Below are 22,654 nucleotides of genomic sequence, written 5' to 3' on the forward strand. Positions count from 1 at the left end.
GAGTGCAATTTTGAAAGAAGTTGACTGTGACTGTGGGTAAAATGCTGTCAAATAGCGTTGCATGCTCCAGAGAAACTGTTCATGAACGGAAGAATCAGTCAGTTTGCAAACTTCACTGGTGTCTTATTTTTAGGAAACTGCCACAGCCACCCCAACCTCCAGCAACACCACCCTGATCAGTCAGCAGTCATCAATATGGAGGCAGGACCATCCATCAGCAAAAAAAAACTATGACTTGCGTAAGGCTCATTGATGGTTAGCATTTTTAGCAATAAAATATTTTTAAATTGAGGTATGTATTTTTTTTAAAGACATAATTCTATTGCACATTTAACAGACTACAGTATAGTGTAAACATAACTTTTATATACACTGGGAAACCAAAAAATTCATGACTCGCTTTATTGTGATATTCACTGTATTGCAGTGGTCTGGAACTAAACCTGCAAAACCTCTGAGGTAATGCTTGTATTTCCTTTCCATCCTGAAACTCACTAAAATGACGACAACACCACCACCACCACCAAAAACAAATACAAAAGAGAGATGACAAGAAGGAGGAAAGAGAGTTTAACATGGTTTTGGATGATGGTAAATTTAGCAGAGCAGAGGAAGCTCTAAATGGGGTGCCTGAAGAGAAGGATATTGAAACAAGATTTACTCCATGAGACCCTAGAAATGCTCACAAATTAGAGGTGTACACTATCCAGGTAGGCAGAGACAAATTACTGCCGTGAAAACAGAAGAACTGGTGGAAATTACTATAGAAATTAAATGTTACTCAAATGAAGAATATTTTATTATAAAAAGATACAGGTAAACAGAAGTGTTGGATGGTATGACATATCAAGCTACACTAGTCACCCAGTAAAATATCAACTTAAAAAATTTTCTGGTTTGTATTTATTTTGTCTTCCTTTATCATACTATTATTATTCAAGAGGTTATATAACTTTCATTAATAAAATTATAATAATATTCCAACACCTGAAAGACACATTATCAGGAAATCAATCATAAAAAAACATTTCCTTGGTTTGCAATACACTTTTCTATAGTAAAACTAAGTCATGGTGAAAAACCTGAAAGAATCTGCATGCATGCATAAAGACTGCAATAATTAGAAATTCAAAAAGTTTACCTGACATAGAGGGATCGCTTCTGGCTAGTTCGAAGGGAACCTGAACCTGAACTAATGCTACTATTCATCATCTGCTCCCGTAAGTCATGTATTTTGGCTTCAAAACGACTGTATTCTGATGGAAGAAAAAAGAGAAATAAATTCATATTTTATATTCTAAAAAAATAAGTTACTTGAAGATAAAGTATTAAATATATAAGCTGTCTTATAATTGATTAAATGTGGTCAGAACCTTAAAAGAGTAATCTATACAAGATTTTGCCCAATATGCAAATTTTAAAACTTAACAATCTCTAAGTGTACCATGAATTAGAACTGGCTGAAAATACTATTTTCAGTATGCTATTTTAAAGTTCGTATCACATTTAATAAAAGACAATTTCCATGCATCAAATAGCAGTATCAATTTTACTGTTGAATTTAACTGTAAATTTTAAAAAGTAGGATTTATTCTAATTTTTATACTTAAAAAAGCCTAAAATAATTTATACTAGATGCTTTGTTTACTGATTTTTTCTGTGAAGAAATCAGCTAATCCTATTTTTTCGAATTATAGAACTTGTGCAGGGTCAATAATATGCGAAAAATATGCCTTAATAAGTTAATAAATGAAATTAAATTTACTTCAACTCATTTTATAATTTATAAATTTTCAAAATGTTAAAATAAGATGCACAAAAGCAATCTGAAGGAATAAACATTTTATTTAAGACAATTTTTATACAAAAACAAGTATGATTTTGAAGATGGACTATTTTAAACTATATCATACATTAAAAGCTACAAAACCTATTAATAACAAAAAGTTTAAGCACTTTTTCAAAAATACTGCAATTACACGGTTATACACACTTATACCTTTTTCTCTATTTATAATAAACAACTAACAGACAAGTCAGATTCCATTAGATTTTCTTATAAAACCAGTCTTATAGCAAGAGCAAGTATCTTGTCTGGAGCGTGTGTAGTTTAAGGAGACAGAGTAAGAGTAAGCATGATTATTGCTGAGTTACTCTTCCTTTCACCACAGTCATCAAGCTTGTTTTCTGGATACCAAGATTAAGGAATTGAAGCAACAATTCATCAAAAAACTCAGAAATATTTAAATGCTCACAATAATATGTAATAAAATATTCTTTATTGTCCTTTAAAAATATAATATAAAATTTAAAGTATAAACATTAGTAGACTGATTGGTAAAAATGAATCCCTGACAATTCAACAATTATCAACTCATGGCAAATCTTTAGTCTATGTAGACACAGCTAAGATACAGACAGATCAATGGATGAAGATAAAGATTAAAAATATGAAGTGAATCCTTAGTTTATACTGGTTCTTCTAATTAAAAATTAGGGCCATTAGGTTTTTACTTAATCTCTTCTTACTTTATATGCTTCCTTGCATATGAAGAATCCTGGTTCTCAAGACACTGGGGATAACAGAATTAGAGGACCCAACATGACTTACTTGTTTTAACCCATATTATATTCACAACAGTCTTAAAATAACACCAAAACTACAACCATGACATGATTACTAAAAACAATTAACTAGCTTTCCTAGTTCTTTTTATCTTTGGAGTATGGCCTATTAGGAATATACAGTTGAATACTGTTTTAAAGTCACTGGGAATAGTTCCTTCCTAGGTGTTAAGGCTGCCAGCTGGATACACATCCAGGTTCATTTGTTCATTTAAATTTTCAACTTCAATTTTTAGGGGTTGCTTTTTACATTTTTCATTGTTTTTATAGGTAGGTAAAACAGTTCCAAAGTCAAATCTATAAAACAAGGATATCAAATAAGAATATCCCTCTCTCCCTACCCTACTCTGTCCTCGTCATTATAAACATTTAAAGAAATGTTTATCCTTCCACTTTTAATAATATAAGTAAACATATATGTAACATACAAATGTTTACACTTATTCTATATTATTTTAATATATGTATATTTAAACTATACATATATTTTGTAATTGTATGTATATGTACACACACATATATGTATTGTTCCTCTTTCTTTAATAAACAGTAACATACACATTTCTCCACATTGCTTATTTTATTTAATAATAAGTAGTCTTATTGCAGTAATAGTAAGAATGCTCCATAGCAGGATATACAGACGTCCCTCATTCTTTTTTTATAGCTATATGGTTCTTTTATTTCTAACCTCTATCTCTTTGTTACAACAAGATACTATATAGGGTTAGATTTTGCTTTACTAGCAAATCTGAAAATTGTTTTCTTGTAACAATTAAGGTGAATTAACTTTTGATATAATTGAAGTTGTGTGATCTCCAGTTCTATTCATTCTATTTTATGTTTTATATTTTATGTTCATATGTTGAATATATATATATATATATGACTTTTATACACATAGCTTGTGGCAGATTATATATTCCAAAGATGCCTGGCATCCCACATGTTCTTGTACTATGTGACCTTGCCATTCCTCGAACAAGAGGTGGAGTCTAATCCCCTTCTTGAATTTGGGCTGGTCTTATGACTCAATTGTAAGCAAGTGACTGTGGTAGAAACGATCATACATGACTTTCTAGGTTACATGAGAAGAGTCCATGGAACATTTGCCTGGTTCTTATGGGATGCTTGATCTGGAGGAAGCCAGACACCATGTGAGAATTCCAACTACTCTCAAAGCACCACTCTTCAGAGCTCATGTGATAGTTCTCTGAGCCCAAACTTCTAGCTGGTGCCAACAAAGTCCCAAGACAAGGGGAGTGAAGCCATTTTGGACCTTCCAAAGCAGCTCATCCATCAGCTGAATCCCATTAAGTGACCTCGGTCTATGCCACAAGGACCATCCAAGCCAAAATTCCGGCTGAATTCCTAACATAGTGAATCCATAAAATGATTGTTGTTTTAATCCACTGAGCTTTAGGGGTGGTTATGAAGTAATAGTAACTGGAACACAGTTTCACTGTGCAGTCTATTTGTTCATATATATATACACACACACATACACACACACACAAGGACAAGCCTTCCTAAATTTATTTATATATATATATATACATATATATACACGCACACACGCACACTAGATTCCTAAACAAGGGATATTATATGAATATATAAAATATTTATATAAAATTTATATTTTAATAAATATGTTTATAAAACACTTATAAACATTTATATATACTTAATAAAATATATTTAAATAAAATTTAAATATTTATAAAAGTAAATATATAAATATAAAATTAGGAAGCTTTATTCTGTTGTTCTAATGATAACTCTTGGTTTGGCTTTCGGCCCCCTACTATGAGCAATCTCCCCAGATCTAATTTGAAATATTATCCTTTTATATTAATAACTTCAAAGCAATCAGAAAGTTTATTCTATTTTTTTTTATCCTGCTGCGTTGGGTCTTCGTTGCTGCATGCGGGCTTTCTCTAGTTGCGGCGAGGGGGGGCTACTCTTCGTTGCAGTGCGCGGGTTTCTCTTGTTGCAGAGCATGGGCTCTAGGTGCACGGGCTTCAGTAGTTGTGGCTTGCAGGCTCTAGAGCGCAGGCTCAGTAGCTCCGCGGCATGTGGGATCCTCCCAGACCAGGGCTTGAACCCGTGTCCCCTGCATTGGCAGCTGGATTCTTAACTACTGCACCACCAGGCAAGTCCTTCTATTTTCACATTATCTACAATTCTACCCCCATTTTCTGATAACTGAATTTTTTCCAAACTGTCATAGCATACAGTTTTTTCATATTATACATTCTTTTCCTTATAACTATCTTAATTACTAACACGAGTCTTTATGTCAGCATCTCTTCCATTTTTGGTGTCTGAAGTTTGTTCTTTCTCCTCAGGAAGGGTTATGTGAACAATATCATCCTAATTCTTTGTCGATACATTTGACTGCAGTCTTTATTTTTCAAGCCTGTTTGAGTCACAGTTTCTTTCTTTGATTCTTAAGTATGTTGACTCCATTGTCTCTTATAAACGATGGCTGATGAAGTTCTGATGACAACCTCATTTTCTTTTCTTTAAAAAACATTTTTTGGGGGCCTGGAATTTCACCAAATTTTTTTCTCTTAATTCCAATAATTTTATTAGAATGTTTCTCAGTGATGGTTATTACCTTAGGTACCTAGATTGTCCTTTCAATATGTAGCTTAAATTATTATTATTTTTAATTTTAGAAAAGTTTTCTTGTTTATATATTTTTATTATTTGTTTTGTTGTACTGTTTTGGTTTTTTCCTATGAGACTCCTATTATATGCATGTTGAATATTCTCTGCCTACTTTCTACATCTGTCACTCTCAAACCCTTTCTTATTCTTTTTTAAAAATTAATATATTTTTAAAGATTGAAGCAATCACAAACTTTTTCCTGAACCATTTGAGAGTAACATGCTACTCTGATGTCACTCTTGAATTCTCAGTGTGTAATGCCTACAAATAAAGATATTTTCTTATACAATCACAAAACCATCAAAATCAAGAAAGCAATGTTAATACATTACTACATCTAATGCTCACATCCCACTGAAGTTTCCCCAATAATGTTCTTAATAGCAAAAGGATCCATTTCGAAATCATGAGTTATATCAGAGCATATAGGCATTAAAATTGTCATATTTTTAAAGTCTCCTCCAGTCAGAGCAGTTTCTCAGTCTCTCCTTGACTTTGTAATCTTGCTACTGTTGAAAATTAGAGGCCAATTATTTTGTAGAATGTCTCTTTAGATATGTCTGATGTTCCCACATGATTAGTCCTGCAACTTTGGCAGGAATGTCACAGAAGAGATGTATGTTCTTTTCAATGCACCCTACCAGGTGGTATACATTTTTGATTTGTCCCATTACTGATGCTATAAACTTTCAGCACTTGATGAAGGTTGTGTCTGCCAGGTTTCTCTACTGCAAAATTACTCTTTTTTCCATTTGCAAATAGCAAGTTATTGAAACCATGTACACATCTCAATTCTCATCAAACTTTCAATTAATTCATTTATTTATAATAGTAAAGACCCATGATATCTTAGTTTATTCAGTGGATTACTATCAGGTATTATTATCATCAATTTGATGTTCAAATTGTTCCCAATTTGGCCAGTGGGAACCCTTTCAAAGTGGATTATGTGCCCTTTGACATGCCTCCATCATTCCTTGAGCACTTCCTTGCTTTCTGGCATAAAATATTACAGAGTAATCTGTAATATTTCCTTGCCCCACTCCTGGAACAGGCCATTTATCCAAACAGCCTTGGTAATTTAGATGGGGAATAGTATTTAGAAGCTAAGATGAGGCTTAGGTGTGCTCATTGCTACTGGGGTGGCACTGAGCCCAGGCCTTCTCAGTGGATAGAGCCAGGGAATTACATATATATATGTAAAATAGATACACATTTATAACTATATGTTTATATTATGTAAACTGAAAACAATATGTTCATAAAAATTTCTCCAATTTTAATCTAATAATATATGGTCTATATTTAGTTTTCTCCCTTTCAATATTTATAACTCTCTTCTCCAACATTGAAAATCACAGACATTATCCTTAAAATATATATTCATTTGATCAATCTCTCTGTATGTAACTAGCCTTCTGCTTCTAGTACCATCTACTTTCCAGACTGGGCTCTGACCAGTCCCATGTGTAACCATCTCACTCTGCTCAGGCTCCAACTCCTCACACCAGGACAGTTGCCTGTGTGGAAGCCCTCATCATGGTTAAGTCCTAACGGTTTACCACAGATGTCCACCACCTTCCCAGCCCTGCAATGTACATAATTACCTTGCTATGCTTCACCTGACGGCTTTAATACAAAATTGATCAGGATGTGGAAGGGAAAGAACTCTGTATTTTTGATTTTTATAAATTCCTCTTTTTTACCTACTTGCTTTAAATAACTATTGTGTGCTCCTTCGAGTTAAACTTAATTTTTGAAATAAAATTTTTCTTTATTTCTAATAATTTCCTAAGTTCTATTAACTCATTTATGTTGTTCTTCCATATATTCATCATTTTCCTTTAACTTGTTTTGCAATATTAGGTTATACTTTTCATTTGTTTTGTGGGGATGTCTTTCTGGCATACTTTCATTGTAGAGACATTATTCTGATTCTTATTTTCATTTTTCAAATAGGTTTCCATTGGATTCAATCTTGATCCTTTTCTGTTGTTCATTTTTATGAGAAATTAGTTTTCCTGAACTTTTTTAGGTAAGAGTATTCCATCAGGATGGCTTTTCTATCTCCACAGCTCTAGAACTCCCTTTTGCTGTCTATGTCAAGTGTTCAAAGATATATCTCATATACTGTGAGATCTCCTGGGCTTTCTTTCCCCCCACTCATCTGGACCTTCTATATCCTTTGGCTCTATTATCCCTATTCTGCTGAATTTGGATTTTATTCCTAGTAATTGTTCCTTGGTGTGGGGCTTTGAACTAAAAGGGAGCTATAGCTGGTTAATTGTGTCATGAGGCTCAGACTGCTCCAGCTTCTTCACACCTTATTGCAGATCCCTTGCACTCACATGTAGATTGTGCAAAAACCCTTATAGTTTCAGAGGCAGTTCTCAATAGATCCACTTTGTTTTTTAAATGAGTACAGATTGGCTTTTGGGCTGCTTCTACTGCTTCTCCGGGTACAGATGCTGATATCATGGGGTCTTACAGCTGTTGACAGCTTGTTTATACCTGCTTTTATATTGAGGTTCATGGGGATACCTTTTCATCTGGTTTTGGTATCTTAATTTTTTTCTGGGTGTGGGGAGTGGGGAGTTCTGGGCAATTCAGTTTTAAATCTATCTTATTTTGTTTTTTTTTTAGATTTGGATTTTTATTTATTTATTTATTTTTTAAACACCTTTATTGGAGAATAATTGCTTTACAGTGGTGTGTTAGTTTCTGCTGTACAACAAAGTGAATCAGCTATACATATACATACATCCCCATAACTCCTCTCTCTTGCGTCTCCCTCCCACCTTCCCTATCCCACCCGTCTAGGTGGACACAAAGCACCAAGCTGATCTCCCTGTGCTACGCAGCTGCTTCCCACTAGCAATCTATTTTACATTTGGTAGTGTATATATGTCCATGCCACTCTTTCACTTCATCCAAGCCTACCTTTCCCCCTCCCCATGTCCTCAAATCCATTCTCTATGTCTGTGTCTTTATTCCTGTCCTGCCCCTAGGTTCTTTAGAACCATTTTTCTTTTTTTTTTAGATTCCATATATATGTGTTAGCATATGGTATTTTTCTCTTTCTGACTTACTTCACTCTGTATGACAGTCTCTAGGTCCATCCACCTCACTACAAATAACTCAATTTCATTCCTTTTATGGCTGAGTAATATTCCATTGTATATATGTGCCACACCTTCTTTATCCATTCATCTGTTGATGGACACTAAGGTTGCTTCCATGTCCTGGCTATTGTAAATAGAGCTGCAATGAACATTGGGGTACATGACTCTTTTTGAATTATGGTTTTCTCAGGGTATATGCCCAGCAGTGGGATTGCTGGGTCATATGGTAGTTCTATTTTTAGTTTTTTAAGTAACCTCCATAGTGGTGTATCAATTTACAGTCCCACCAACAGTGAAAGAGGGTTCCATTTTCTCCACACCCTCTCCAGCATTGATTGTTTGTAGATTTTTTGATGACAGCCATTCTGACTGGTGTGAGCTGATACCTCATTGTAGTTTTGATTTGCATTTCTCTAATGATTAGTGATGTTATCCTTTCATGTGTTTGTTGCCAATCTGTATGTCTTCTTTGGAGAAATGTCTGTTTAGGTCTTCTGTCCATTTTTGGATTGAGTTGTTTGTTTTGTTGATATTGAGCTGCTTGTAAATTTTGGAGATTAATCCTCTGTCAGTTGCTTCATTTGCAAATATTTTCTCCCATTCTGAGGGTTGTCTTTTCATCTTGTTTATGGTTTCCTTTGCTGTGCAAAAGCTTTTAAGTTTCATTAGGTCCCATTTATTTTTGATTTTATTTCCAGTTCTCTAGGAGGTGGGTCAAAAAGGATCTTGCTGTGATTTATGTCATAGAGTGCTCTTCTGCCTATGTTTTCCTCTAAGAATTTTATAGTGTCTGGCCTTACATTTAGGTCTTATTTATTTTTGTTTATTTTTATTTTATATTAGTTTATTTTTGTGTATGGTGTTAGGGTGTGTTCTAATTTCATTCTTTTACATGTGGCTGTCCAGTTGTTCCAGCACTGGGAAAGAGGCTGTCTTTTCTCCATTGTATATTCTTGCCTCCTGTATCAAAGATAAGGTGACCATGTATGTGTGGGTTTATCTCTGGGCTTTCTATCCTGTTCCATTGATCTATATTTCTGTTTTTGTGCCAGTGCCATACTGTCTTGATTACTGTAGCTTTTTAGTGTAGTCTGAAGTCCGGGAGCCTGATTCCTCCAGCTCAGCTTTTCTTTCTCAAGATTGCTTTGGCTATTCGGGGTCTTTTGTGTTTCCATACAAATTGTGAAATGTTTTGTTCTAGTTCTGTGAAAAATGCCATTGGTAGTTTGATAGGGATTGCACTGAATCTGTAGATTGTTTTGGGTAGTACAGTCATTTTCACAATGTTCATTCTTCCAATCCAAGAACACGGTATATCCCTCCATCTGTCTGTATCATCTTTAATTTCTTTCATCAGTGTCTTATAGTTTTCTGCATACAGGTCTTTTGTCTCCTTAGGTAGGTTTATTCCTAGGCATTTTATTCTTTTTGTTACAGTGGTAAATGGGAGTGTACCCTTAACTTCTCTTTCAGATTTTTCACCATTAGTGTATAGGAATGCAAGAGATTTCTGTGCATTAATTTTGTATCCTGCTACTTTACCAAATTCATTGATTAGCTCTAGTAGTTTTCTGGTGGCATCTTTAGGATTCTCTATGTATAGTATCATGTCATCTGCACAGTGACAGTTTTACTTTTTCTTTTCCAATTTGGATTCCTTTTATTTCTTTTTCTTCTGATTGCTGTGGCTAAAACTTCCAAAACTATGTTGAATAATAGTGGTGAGAGTGGGCAACCTTGTCTTGTTCCTAATCTTAGTAGAAATGGTTTCAGTTTTTCAACACTGAGAACGATGTTGGCTGTGGTTTTGTCATATATGGCCTTTATTATGTTGAGGTAAATTCCTTCTATGCCTACTTTCTGGAGGGGTTTTATTATAAATGGGTGTTGAATTTTGTCAAAAGCTTTTTCTGCATCTATTGACAGGATCATATGGGTTTTCTCCTTCAATTTATCACATTGATTGATTTGCGTATATTGAAGAATCCTTGCATTCCTGGGATAAATCCCTCTTGATCATGGTGTATGATCCTTTTAATGTGCTGTTGGATTCTGTTTGCTAGAATTCTGTTAAGGATTTTTGCATCTATGTTCATCAGTGATATTGGCCTGTAGTTTTCTTTGTTTGTGACATCTTTGTCTGGTTTTGGTATCAGGGTGATGGCCTCGTAGAATGAGTTTGGGAGTGTTCCTCCCTCTGCTATATTTTGTAAGAGTTTGAGAAGGATAGGTGTTAGCTCTTCTCTAAATGTTTGGCAGAATTCACCTGTGAAGCCATCTGGTCCTGGGCTTTTGTTGGTTGGAAGATTTTTAATCACAGTTTCAATTTCAGTGCTTGTGACTGGTCTGTTTATATTTTCTATTTCTTCCTCGTTCAGTCTCGGAAGGCTGTGCTTTTCTAAGAATTTGTCCATTTCTTCCAGGTTGTCCATTTTATTGGCATATAGTTGCTTGTAGTAATCTCTCATGATCCTTTGTATTTCCGCAGCGTCAGTAGTTACTTCTCCTTTTCATTTCTAATTCTATTGATCTGAGTCTCCTCCCTTGTTTTCTTGATGAGTGTGGCTAATGGTTTTTCAGTTTTGTTTATCTTCTCAAAGAACCAGCTTTTAGTTTTACTGATCTTTGCTATCGTTTCATTTCTTTTTCATTTATTTCTGATCTTATCTTTATGATTTCCTTCCTCCTGCTAACTTGGGGGTCTTTTTGTTCTTCTTTCTCTAATTGCTTTAGGTGTAAGGTTGGGTTGTGTATTTGAGATGTTTCTTGTTTCTTGAGGTAGGATTGTATTGCTATAAACTTCCCTCTTAGAAATGCTTTTGCTGCATGCCATAGGTTTTGGGTTGTCGTGTTTTCATTGTCATTTGTTTCTAGGTATTTTTTGATTTCCTCTTTGATTTCTTCAGTGATCTCTTGCTTATTTAGTAGTGTATTGTTTAGCCGCCATGTGTTTGTATTTTTTACAGATTTTTTCCTGTAATTGATATGTAGTCTCATAGTGTTGTGGTCAGAAAAGATACTTGATACGATTTCAATTTTCTTAAATTTACCAAGGCTTGATTTGTGACCCAAGATATGATCTATCCTAGAGAATGTTCCATGAGCACTTGAGAAGAAAATGTAACCTGCTGTTTTTGGATGGAATGTCCTATAAGTATTAATTAAGTCCATCTTGTTTAATGTATCATTTAAAGCTTGTGTTTCCTTATTTATTTTCATTTTGGATGATCTGTCCATTGGTGAAAGTGGGGTGTTAAAGTCCCCTACTATGACTGTGTTACTGTCGATTTCCCCTTTTATGGGCGTTAGCATTTGCCTTATGTATTGAGGTGCTCCTATGTTGGGTGCATAAATATTTACAATTGTTATATCTTCTTCTTGGATTGATCCCTTGATGATTACGTAGTGTCCTTCCTTGTCTCTTGTAACATTCTTTATTTTAAAGTCTATTTTGCCTGATATGAGAATTGCTACTCCAGCTTTCTTTTGATTTCCATTTGCATGGAATATCTTTTTCCATCCCCTCACTTTCAGTCTGAATGTGTCCCTAGGTCTGAAGTGGGTTTCTTGTAGACACCATATATACAGGTCTTGTTTTTGTATCCATTCAGCCAGTCTATGTCTTTTGGTTGGAGCATTTAATCCATTTATGTTTAAGGTAGTTAGCAATATGTATGTTCTTAATTGCCATTTTCTTAATTGTTTTGGGTTTGTTATTGTCGGTCTTTTCCTTCTCTTGTGTTTCCTGCCTAGAGAAGTTCCTTTAGCATTTGTTGTAAAGCTGGTTTGGTGGTGCTGTATTCTCTTAGCTTTTGCTTGTCTGTAAAGGTTTTAATTTCTCCATCGAATCTGAATGAGATCCTTGCTGGGTACAGTAATCTTGGTTGTAGGTTTTTCCCTTTCATCACTTTAAATATGTCCTGTCACTCACTTCTGGCTTGCAGTTTCTGCTGAAAGATCAGCTGTTAACCTTATGGGATTCCCTTGTATGTTATTTATTGCTTTTCCCTTGCTGCTTTTAATATTTTTTCTTTGTATTTAATTTTTGATAGTTGATTAATATGTGTCTTGGTGTGTTTCTCCTTGGGTTTATACTGTATGGGACTCTCTGCGCTTCCTGGCCTTGACTATTTCCTTTCCCATATTACGGAAGTTTTCAACTATAATCTCTTCAAATATTTTCTCAGTCCCTTTCTCTTTCTCTTCTTCTTCTGGGACCCCTATAATTCGAATGTTGGTGCGTTTAATGTTGTCCCAGAGGTCTCTGAGACTGTCCTCCGTTCTTTTCATTCTTTTTTCTTTATTCTGCTCTGTGGTAGTTATTACCACTATTTTATCTTCCAGGTCATTTATCCGTTCTTCTGCCTCAGTTATTCTGCTATTGATTCCTTCTGGAGAATTTTTAACTTCATTTACTGTGTTGTTCATCATTGTTTGTTTGCTCTTTAGCTCTTGTAGGTCCTTGTTAAACGTTTCTTGTATTTTCTCCATTCTATTTTCAAGATATTGGATCATGTTTACTATCATTACTCTGAATTCTTTCTCAGGTAGACTGCCTATTTCCTCTTCATTTGTTTGGTCTGGTGGGTTTTTACCTTGCTCCTTCATCTGCTGTGTGTTTCTCTGTCTTCTCATTTTGCTTAACTTACTGTGTTTGGGGTCTCCTTTTCACAGGTTGCAGGTTTGTAGTTCCCGTTGTTTTTGGTGTCTGCCCCCAGTGGCTAAGGTTGGTTCAGTGGGTTGTGTAGGCTTTCTGGTGGAGGGGACTGGTGCCTGTCTTCTGGTGGATGAGGCTGGATCTTGTCTTTCTGGTGGGCAGGACCACGTCCGGTGGTGTGTTTTGGGGTGTCTGTGACCTTATTATGATTTTAGGCAGCCTCTCTGCTAATGGGTGGGGTTGTGTTCCTGTCTTGCTAGTTGTTTGGCATAGGTTGTCCAGCACTGTAGCTTGCTGGTTGTTGAATGGAGCTGGGTCTTAGCATTGAGATGGAGACCTCTGGGAGAGCTTTCGCCATTTGATATTACATGGAGCCGGGAGGTCTCTGGTCAGAGGCACAGGCCTGACACCCAGCTGGAGCACCAAGACCCTGTCAGCCACATGGCTGCTAGTGTTGGAGGGTCTCCTGCAGAGGCAGGGGTTGGCTGCGTTTCACCACGGGGACAAGAACACTGGCAGAAGTTCTGGGAATTACTCCTTGGCATGAGCCCTCCCAGAGTCCACCATTAGCCCCATCAAAGAGCCTGTCTAATTTTATTTTTAATAATGACCACGTTGGGACTTCCCTGGTGGCGCAGTGGTTAAGAATGCGCCTGCCAATGCGCAGAGGACACAGGTTCAAGCCCTGGTCCAGGAAGATCCCACATGCCACGGAACAACTAAGCCCGTGTGCCACAACTACTGAGCCTGTGCTCTAGAGTCCACAAGCCACAACTACTGAGCCCACATGCCACAACTACTGAAGCCCACACCCTAGAGCCCATGCTCTGCAACAAGAGAAGCCACGGCAATGAGAAGCCTACGCACTGCAATGAGAGTAGCCCCCACTTGCCGCAACTAGAGGAAGCCTGCGCGCAGCAACGAAGACCCAACACGGCCAAAAATAAATAAATAAATTTATATATAAAAAAATAATGACCATGTTTAACAACTAGTTTGCAAAATTCCTGAAAGTTTAACTGACCCTTGCAAGCCAGTACATCATTGCACTTATTCAAAAGTGACTTCTGTGATTCTTTAGTTCTCTGAGTTCCCAGTTTCCCTTCACTTTTTGTTTGATAATTCCTTACTGCCTTAGCAGCAGTTTGATGCTTTTAATAAGATGTTCATTATATTTCACGTGCATTATTAGTTGTTTTCAGCCATTTTGCCAATTGAATTAACCAAAGTCCTAGTGATTAAAAATATTCTACATTTTAGAAATTTAAAAACTTTCTGTAAAAAGATCACATTACCTTATTTTATAGTGAGGCAAAAAATGTTCTTTCCTAAGAACTAAGTTACCACAAAGCAGTTACAGTCTCAGATAGTCAACATTTAAGATATTGGAGGCCTAAACGCAATTCCTGATAATTTCTTAAATATGTGCCTTACTTATTTTGTTCACTCTGTTCAGATTTTCATATTTACGGTCTTTACTTACTATTAATAATTCCTCATAACCATCTGTCTGTCTGTTCCGAACATACTTCAATACTTTCCTCAAAGTTACTTTTCCTTTAAGTCTTCCATTTCATTCACCTAGCTAAAATTCCCATCTTTTCCTTTTGTTTCAATCAATTCATACTTTCAGCTCTAACAATTTCCACATTATACCCATCCTGTGTACCCTTTCTTATATTTTATTTTGGAGGAAGAGAGTCTCATTTCTTTTTTTCTGCTAAGTCATTTGCACCCCTCTTCCAGAAATTACACCACAACTCATTTCAGGAAAGCTACCATTGGAGAGAGCTAAAATGTTACCTAAGAGATAACCTCCACTAAGCATTTCAGAAATTCCTGAACCAAACTATATTTCCTGTCATGAAATACATTAGGGAGTCTCTGAACTATTGGCTGTAAGTTAAATAATATGTGTATGGTTATAAGAGGAGAGAAAATGTTTAATAGCTAACTTTCTGCATTTTATTCTGTTTTCAACTTCTCATCTTAGTTTGCACCTCCACACTTCAAGTGAAAAGATGGAGGAAAGCAGGGGGCAGGAGAGTGGGGAGAAATTTTACCTCCCCCAATTTCTCTGAAACTCGCAATCCCAACTATGAAGAATAAAACTCATATATACTTTATAATGAAATATATTAATTAAATACACAGTTAACATCTGAGAGCAACAAGTATCAGAGAATGGATATTATGACTGGTCTAGAAAAGAAAAACGGAAAGTTTCTGAGTAAGAAGTCAGGCTGGTTGTTTTAAGTAGTTAGGAAAGGGTAGAAAGGTATAGGAAGGAAAGTAAGATACTGAAAAAAATTAAATTAGGAACCTGCTACAGAAAACCACGTTAAGAGATGACATATGTTTGCAAAGAAATGCCACTAATCCAATACAACTTCTCCATTCAGTCTCCAGACTCTCTTTGGTTGTTACCAAAAGTAATTATGAAAATAAAATGAGAAGATGGGTTAAAACTCCATCTCTGCAACTCAGATTTAAATTAAACCTTTGAAACACAGAAAAGTGGCTCTGGCCAAACCTCTCAGCTTTTCTGGAGTTCAGTCACTTGAAGATTAGGGACAGTAACACCAATCTCAAAGATTTTTTTTCTTCTTACAAAAATGAAATAAAAATACCTCACAAGTTTAAGACATGTCCAATGGGAAACAGAACATACATTTAATAAAAGTTTAATTCTTTCCCTTTGCTCTTTTTCCTTTATAATATCAATATAATTAATATTTTCTGAACCAAAAAATAAGGTCTGGAAGTTGGTATAGTATACTTGAGGAACACTGAGATAAAACACTTTTGAGTTTAGGGCTTTTTTGTGAAGGGAGGTAGCTTTAATGTGTAGTTGAGAGGTGTTCAAGGTGTGGGGACCACTTGGAACCCCAGAGTTGTCACAGAGATTATTTTACGCTGAAGACATCTGAGGTTCAACAAATGTAGAAAAAAGCCTTCTTAGAGCTTTCCTTATCTGACTAAAAGGAGCAACTTCTGGGAAATGAGGCTATTGTAAATCTCCTCTCTTGGGGAGCTTTATGGCCTTGAAGAAGATGGAAAGACCACTCATACTGTAGAGACAAACATTATCACAAACTTTCTCCTAAAAATGTACTTTTCTTTCCTTAAGAAACCTATTTATTTTTCCCACAGAAGGCTTTTATCTCCACTTCCTTTTCCATACTATGTTAGGTAGATAAGCCTTTAACTTTAATCATTTAATGAGCCAACTCCTTCTTTTGTTGGCTCTGTGTATGCAGGCAAAATAAAATATTTTCTTCTGTTAATCTGTCTTCTGTCAGTTTAATTCATAGGCCCCAGCTACTGAAACTAAAAGGGTAGAGGAAAAGTTTTTCCTCCTCTACGAAGGGCTAGAATGAATCTTAATCACTTAACAGCTATGTAACTGCCAAGTTACTTAACCTTTTTGTGCCTTATTTTACTCAACTGTAATGTAAAAGGATGGTAAAAGTGCCTACTTTATAGGGCTTTATGGGAATTAAAAGAGCTAATAAATATAACATGGTTAGATGCCCGGCACACATTTTTTTCTATTATAGTCTATCACCCAGTCCATAGGAGAGTCTATAACTACAGACCAGGAACTATTTGTCAAAATTTTGTAACTTCTGGATATGGAGCAAAAAACTAAAATAGTATTTCCAGTGCCCATGTTTGATTTCTGATTATAATTCCCCAGAATGATTAGTAGTAAAGCTCTAAAAACAAATAGTTGCTTGTCTTTGGAGTTAGCAAAACTGGGGGAGCTAGGAGTTAAAGTCATTCTAAATGTATTGTGGAGATTATTTTTGCATACTTAGAGCCTATGTCATAAAAGTTCAAAGTATACAGGCTGAAAAACTCATAACAGTATCTCATGGGAGACCAACAGGCAAGCTATAGATCCTAAAAGATAAAAACTTACTCTTACCAAAAAGTTTTCCTTTTCGCTCTTTGTCTGTTTGTATGTATGTATATATGTCAGATTATCAATGAAGTAGAGAATCCCAATGGATTCGTCATTAATAAAGTGAAGATACTAACTGCAAGGAGATGACTGATTATCAGAGTATCAGGCGACTCCTTTTGTACTTTGTGAAACAGCCCCCTCACCAAGAAAGAAAATCTGACTCTTATCTTCAATTTATATCCTTGGCCCTCACAGCAGTTACACACTGATGACGTGGAATATGATTTTTAGAAAAGGTGCTGTATAACCAAAATACATTTGTTAAAACTACATAGTATTAAAACAAAACATAAAGCCATCGAGTCACTGCCTAATAGACAAACATAAGGTAAGTAGCAACACAGCAAGGAGGACAGGTAAGTTTTTAAAGTACCCAAAAGATGCTTTTAAATTTTAACTCTCTTATCTTTGGTCTTCTGTTATTCTTTATAGAATGTCATTTCTTCTCTCTGCCCATCTAAAGACTACCCATTCTTCAGGTTTCCAGTTAAGCCCCAATTGTACTCTATGGCATTTTTTCCTCATACCCGGCAATATGATTTACCTCCTTTTGAATTCCTAAGGCAATGTTTGTTTTCTGTGCTCTATTGGTACTTACCTTGTGCTTATTAGGCAATGACACCATAGCTATGGTAAAAGAATATAGTATAAATCAATACTGCCAGACTAAACACTCATCAAAATATTCCCAGTGAAAAGTATCTATATTCTGAAGGCAATAGACCTGGGACTGAAGCCTAGCTATTACTAGCTTTGTTATTTGACTCTATATCATCACTTGTATGTAGGGATATAGCTATGTGTTTCATAAGGCTCTAGAGCAAGGCTTAAATAAACAAAAAGCCAATAGGCACCTAAATAAACATACAATTATAAACTGTGTTAAGTTGTTTAAAGAAAAAAAATGTCACAGTGCTATGACAAATGGAATTATGAGAAGGAGCCAATCATATAAAGAATAGGGAGAAAGAATATTCTAAGAACAAACAGAATGAACAGAGAATTAGGAAAATACCTGGTGTAATCAAGGGTCTGAAAGAAGAAGGCCTGTGTGGTTAGAGCTGAAGGAGCAAAGGAAGGAATAGAGGGCATGCAGTGAAGCCAAATGTATTGTGCTATGCTCAATCACACAGGGCCTTGCAGGCACTATTAAAGGCTTTGGATTTTATTCAGAGTATAATTGGAAGTGTTTTAAATAGAAAGTGATACAATCCAATCTTTGTATTTAAAAAGATCATTTTGGCTGATGAATGCATTGGAGAAAGTCAAGAAAGAAGTAAGAAGACTTGCTAGAGGCTATTAGAATAGGTAAGATATGATAGTGGGTTTGGTAAGGGTAGTGGCCGAGACATAGAGGTTGAGAAAAGGGGAGGGAAGTCAAGGATGACTCCTCGCCTTCTGGCTTAACCATCAATGGAAGTGCCATTTACTGAGGGAGTAAAAGAATTGTTTCAGACATGCTCAGTTTTGAACATTAAAGAGATATACACCTGGAGAAATCAAACAGGACAAAAAGTCAGGTGTTTAGGAGATGTTTGGAAAAAAAGATATATATACAAGAGTAATTAACATAAGGGTCTAACCTTGAGACACAGAAGATGTTTGCTATATAGCAGCTACTTGAATAATCAACATACAATGCAAATTCTCCTTGATACAAAAATAGCTCCATCAAGATGAGAATAGTTTAAAGTTTTGAATACAACTAAAGAAAAAGTATCAATCAGAAAGATTCATACAGAAGAAAAGTATAGAAATCACGAAAAAAGAGCAAAAGAAAAAAAAAAAAAACAAAACAGAGTACAAGCACAGAAAAAGATAATCTGAAAGAGAGATTCCTAGGCCCACGCAATAACTAGCCTAGGAAAAGGGTGGCCCACCCTTGACAACCATCAGTGGCAAGTATACCTACTGCATACAGGGGTACATTAGGCTTAGTTAAGAGTCACTAAACATAAAAATGGTAAAATTAACGATGCTTGTCCAGATCTATGCTCACCAAGCATTAGAGCAGTTCTTCCTTTTATCAATCAATTTTTACCTCCTTATTAATAACTGAATATTTTTATTGGGTTCCAGAAGTTTCTTTTTCCTTTTCTAATTTTTTAACTCTTTATTTTATATTGGAGTATAGACAATTAACAATGTGATAGTTTCAGGTGCACAGCAAAGGGACTCACAGACATACATATACACGTATCCATTCTCCCGCAAACTCCCCTCCCATCCAGGCTGCCACATAACACTGAGCAGAGTTCCCTGTGCTATACAGTAGGGTCCTTGTTGGTTGTCCATTTTAAATATAGCAGTGTGTACATGTTGATCCCAAACTCCCTAACTATCCCTTCCCCTACTTCTTTCCCCCAGGTAACCATAAGTTCATTCTCTAAGTCTCTGAATCTGTTTCTGTTTTGTAAATAAGTTCATTTGTATCATTTCTTTTAGATTCCGTATATAAGGGATATTATACGATATTTCTCTTTCTCTGTCTGACTTACTTCACTCAGTATGACAATCTCTAGGTCCATCCATGTTGCTCTAAATGGCATTATTTCATTCTTTTTAATAGCTGAGTAATATTCCATTGTATATTTGTACCACATCTTCTTTATCCATTCCTCTGTTGATGGACATTTAGGCTGTTTCCATGTCTTGGCTACTGTAAACAGGGCTGCAGTGAACACTGGGGTGCATGTATCCTTTCAGACCATGTTTTTCTCTGGATATATGCCCAGGAGTGGGACTGCAGGGTCATATGGTAGCTCTATTTTTACTTTTTTAAGGAACCTCTATACCATTCTCCATATGGCTATACCAATTTACATTCCCACCAACAGTGTAGGAGGGTTCCCAACTCTCCATACCCTCTCCAGCATTTACTGTTTGTGGATTTTTTGATGATAGCCATTTTGACTGCCGTGAGGTGATATCTCACTGTAGTTTTGATTTGCATTTATCTAATAATTAGTGATGTTGAACATCTTTTCATGTGCCTCTTGGCCATTTGTATGTCTCTGGAGAAATGTCTATTTAGGTCTTCTGCCCATTTTTTGATTGGGCTGTTTGTTTTGATGATATTAAGCCTCATGAGCTATTTGTAAATTTTGGAGACTAATCCCTTGTTGGTCACGTCATTTGCAAATATTTTCTCCCAATCTGTGGGTTGTGTTTTCATTTTGTTTATGGTTTCCTTTGCTGTGCAAAGAATTTTGAGTTTAATTAGGTCCCATTTGTTTATTTTCGTTTTTATTTCCATTATTCTGGGAGATGGCTCAAAAAAGATATTGCTGCGATTTATGTCAGAGCGTGTTCTGCCTATGATTTCCTCTGGAGTTTTATAGGGTCCAGTCTCACGTTTAGGTCTTTAATCCATTTTGAGCTTATTTTTGTGTATGGTGTTAAAGAAAGACCTAATTTCATTTTTTTACACGTATCTGTTCAGTTTTCCCAGCACCATTTGTTGAAGAGACTGTCTTTCCACCATTGTGTAGTCTTGCCTCCTCGTTGTAGGTTAATTGACCATAGATGCATGGGCTTATTTCTGGGCTTTCTATCTTATTCCACTGATTTATATTTCTATTTGTGTAGCAGTAGCGTACTGTTTTGATGACTGTAGCTTTGTAGTATAGTCCGAAGACAGGAAGTCTGATTCCTCCAGCTCCGTTTTTCTTTCTCAAGATTGCTTTGGCTATTCAGGGTCTTTTGCGTCTCCATACAAATTTTAAGATTTTTTGCTCTAGTTCTGTGAAAAGTGCCATTGGTAATTTGATAGGGATTGCACTGAACCTGTAGATTGCCTTGGGGAGTGTAGTAATTTTGACAGTGTTGATTCTTCCAATCCATGCCATCTGTTTGTGTCTTCTTTTATTTCTTTCATCAGTGTCTTATAGTTTTCGGAGTACAGGTCTTTCATCTCCTTAGGTAGGTTTATTCCTAGGTATTTTATTCTTTTTGACGTGACGGTAAATGGAATTGTTTCTTGAATTTCTCTTTCTGATCTTCCATTGTTAGTGTATAGAAATGCAACAGATTTCTGTGTATTAATTTTGTAACCTGCAACTTCACCAAATTCATTGATGAGCTCTCGTAGTTTTCTGGTAGCGTCTGTAGGATCTTCTATGTAAAGTATCACGTCATCTGCAAACAGTGACAGTTTTACTTCTTCTTCTCCAATTTGGATTCTTTTCATTTCTTTTTCTTCTCTGATTGCCATAGCTAGGACTTCCAAGACAATGTTGAATAAAAGGAGCAAGAGTGGACATCCTTGTCTTGTTCCTGATCTTAGAGGAAATGCTTTCAGCTTTTCACCATTGAGTATGATGTTAGCTGTAGGTTTGTCGTATATGGCCTTTATTATGTTGAGGTATGTTCCCTCTATGCCCACTTTCTGGAGAGTTTTTTTTTTCTTTTATCATAAATGGGTGCTGAATTTTGTCAAAAGCTTTTTCTCCATCTATTGAGATGATCATATGGTTTTTATTCTTCAATTCGTTGATGTGGTATATCACACTGATTGATATGCGGATACTGAAAAATCCTTGCATCCCTGGGATAAATCCTACTTTATCATGGTGTATAATCCTTTTCATGTATTGTTGGATTCAGTTTGCTAATATTTTGTTGAGGACCTCTGCATCTATGTTCATCAGTGGTACTGGCCTGTAATTTTCTTTTGTGGTATCTTTGTCTGGTTTTGGTATCAGGGTGATGGTGGCCTCATAGAATGAGTTTGGGAGTGTTCCCTCCTCTGCAATTTTTTGGAACAGTTTCAGAAGGATAGGTGTTAGCTCTTATCTAAATGTTGATAGAATTTGCCTGTGAGGCCATCTGGTCCTGGACTTTTGTTTGTTGGGGAGTTTTAAAATCACAGTTTCAATTTCAGTGCTTGTGATTGGTCTGTTCATATTTTCTGTTTCTTCCTGGTTCAGTCTTGGGAGACTGTACCTTTCTAGGAATTTGTCTATTTCTTCCAGGTTGTCCATTTATTGGCATATAGTTGCCTGCAGTACTCTTATGATCCTTTGTATTTCTGTGGTGTCAGTTGTAACTTCTCCTTTTTCATTTCTAATTTTATTGATTTGAGTCCTCTCCCTTTTTTTCTTGATGAGTCTGGCTAAATAAAGATTTATCAATTTTGTTTATCTTTTCAAAGAACCAGCTTTTAGTTTCATTGATCATTGCTATTGTTTTGTCTCTATGTCATTTATTTCTGTTCTGATCTTTATGATTTCTTTCCTTCTACTAACTTTAGGTTTTGTTTGTTCTTCTTTCTCTAGTTCTTTCAGATGTAAGGTTAGGTTGTTTACTTGAGATTTTTCTTGTTTCCTGAGGTAAGATTGTATTGCTATAAATTTCCGTCTTAGAACTGCTTTTGCTGCATCCCACAGGTTTTGTATCATTGCGCTTTCATTTTCATTTGTCTCTAGGTATTTTTTTATTTCTTTCTTGATTTCTTTAGCGATCCACTGGTTGTTTAGTAGCATATTGCTTAACCTCCACGTGTTTGTTTTTTATAGTTTTTTTTTGTAGTTTATTTCTACTCTCATAGCATTGTGATTGGAAAAGATGTTTGATATGATTTCAATTTTCTTAAATTTACTGAG

The 22,654-nt window shown here is 35.7% G+C and overlaps 1 protein-coding gene across 8 annotated transcripts in view; it reads right to left on the reverse strand.

Moving 5' to 3' along the window:
* DLG1 (discs large MAGUK scaffold protein 1) overlaps positions 1-22,654 on the reverse strand; it is a 286,764-nt gene that overhangs the window by 52,592 nt on the left and 211,518 nt on the right. For all 8 annotated transcript variants that reach the window (XM_061194326.1, XM_061194325.1, XM_061194324.1 and 5 more), the window contains one exon: positions 1,142-1,256. In XM_061194326.1, coding sequence (XP_061050309.1) covers positions 1,142-1,256 — 115 coding nt within the window. The remainder of the gene's footprint in view (positions 1-1,141; positions 1,257-22,654) is intronic.

This window comes from Eubalaena glacialis, chromosome 6, assembly GCF_028564815.1.
Source record: "Eubalaena glacialis isolate mEubGla1 chromosome 6, mEubGla1.1.hap2.+ XY, whole genome shotgun sequence".
NCBI lineage: Eukaryota > Metazoa > Chordata > Mammalia > Artiodactyla > Balaenidae > Eubalaena > Eubalaena glacialis.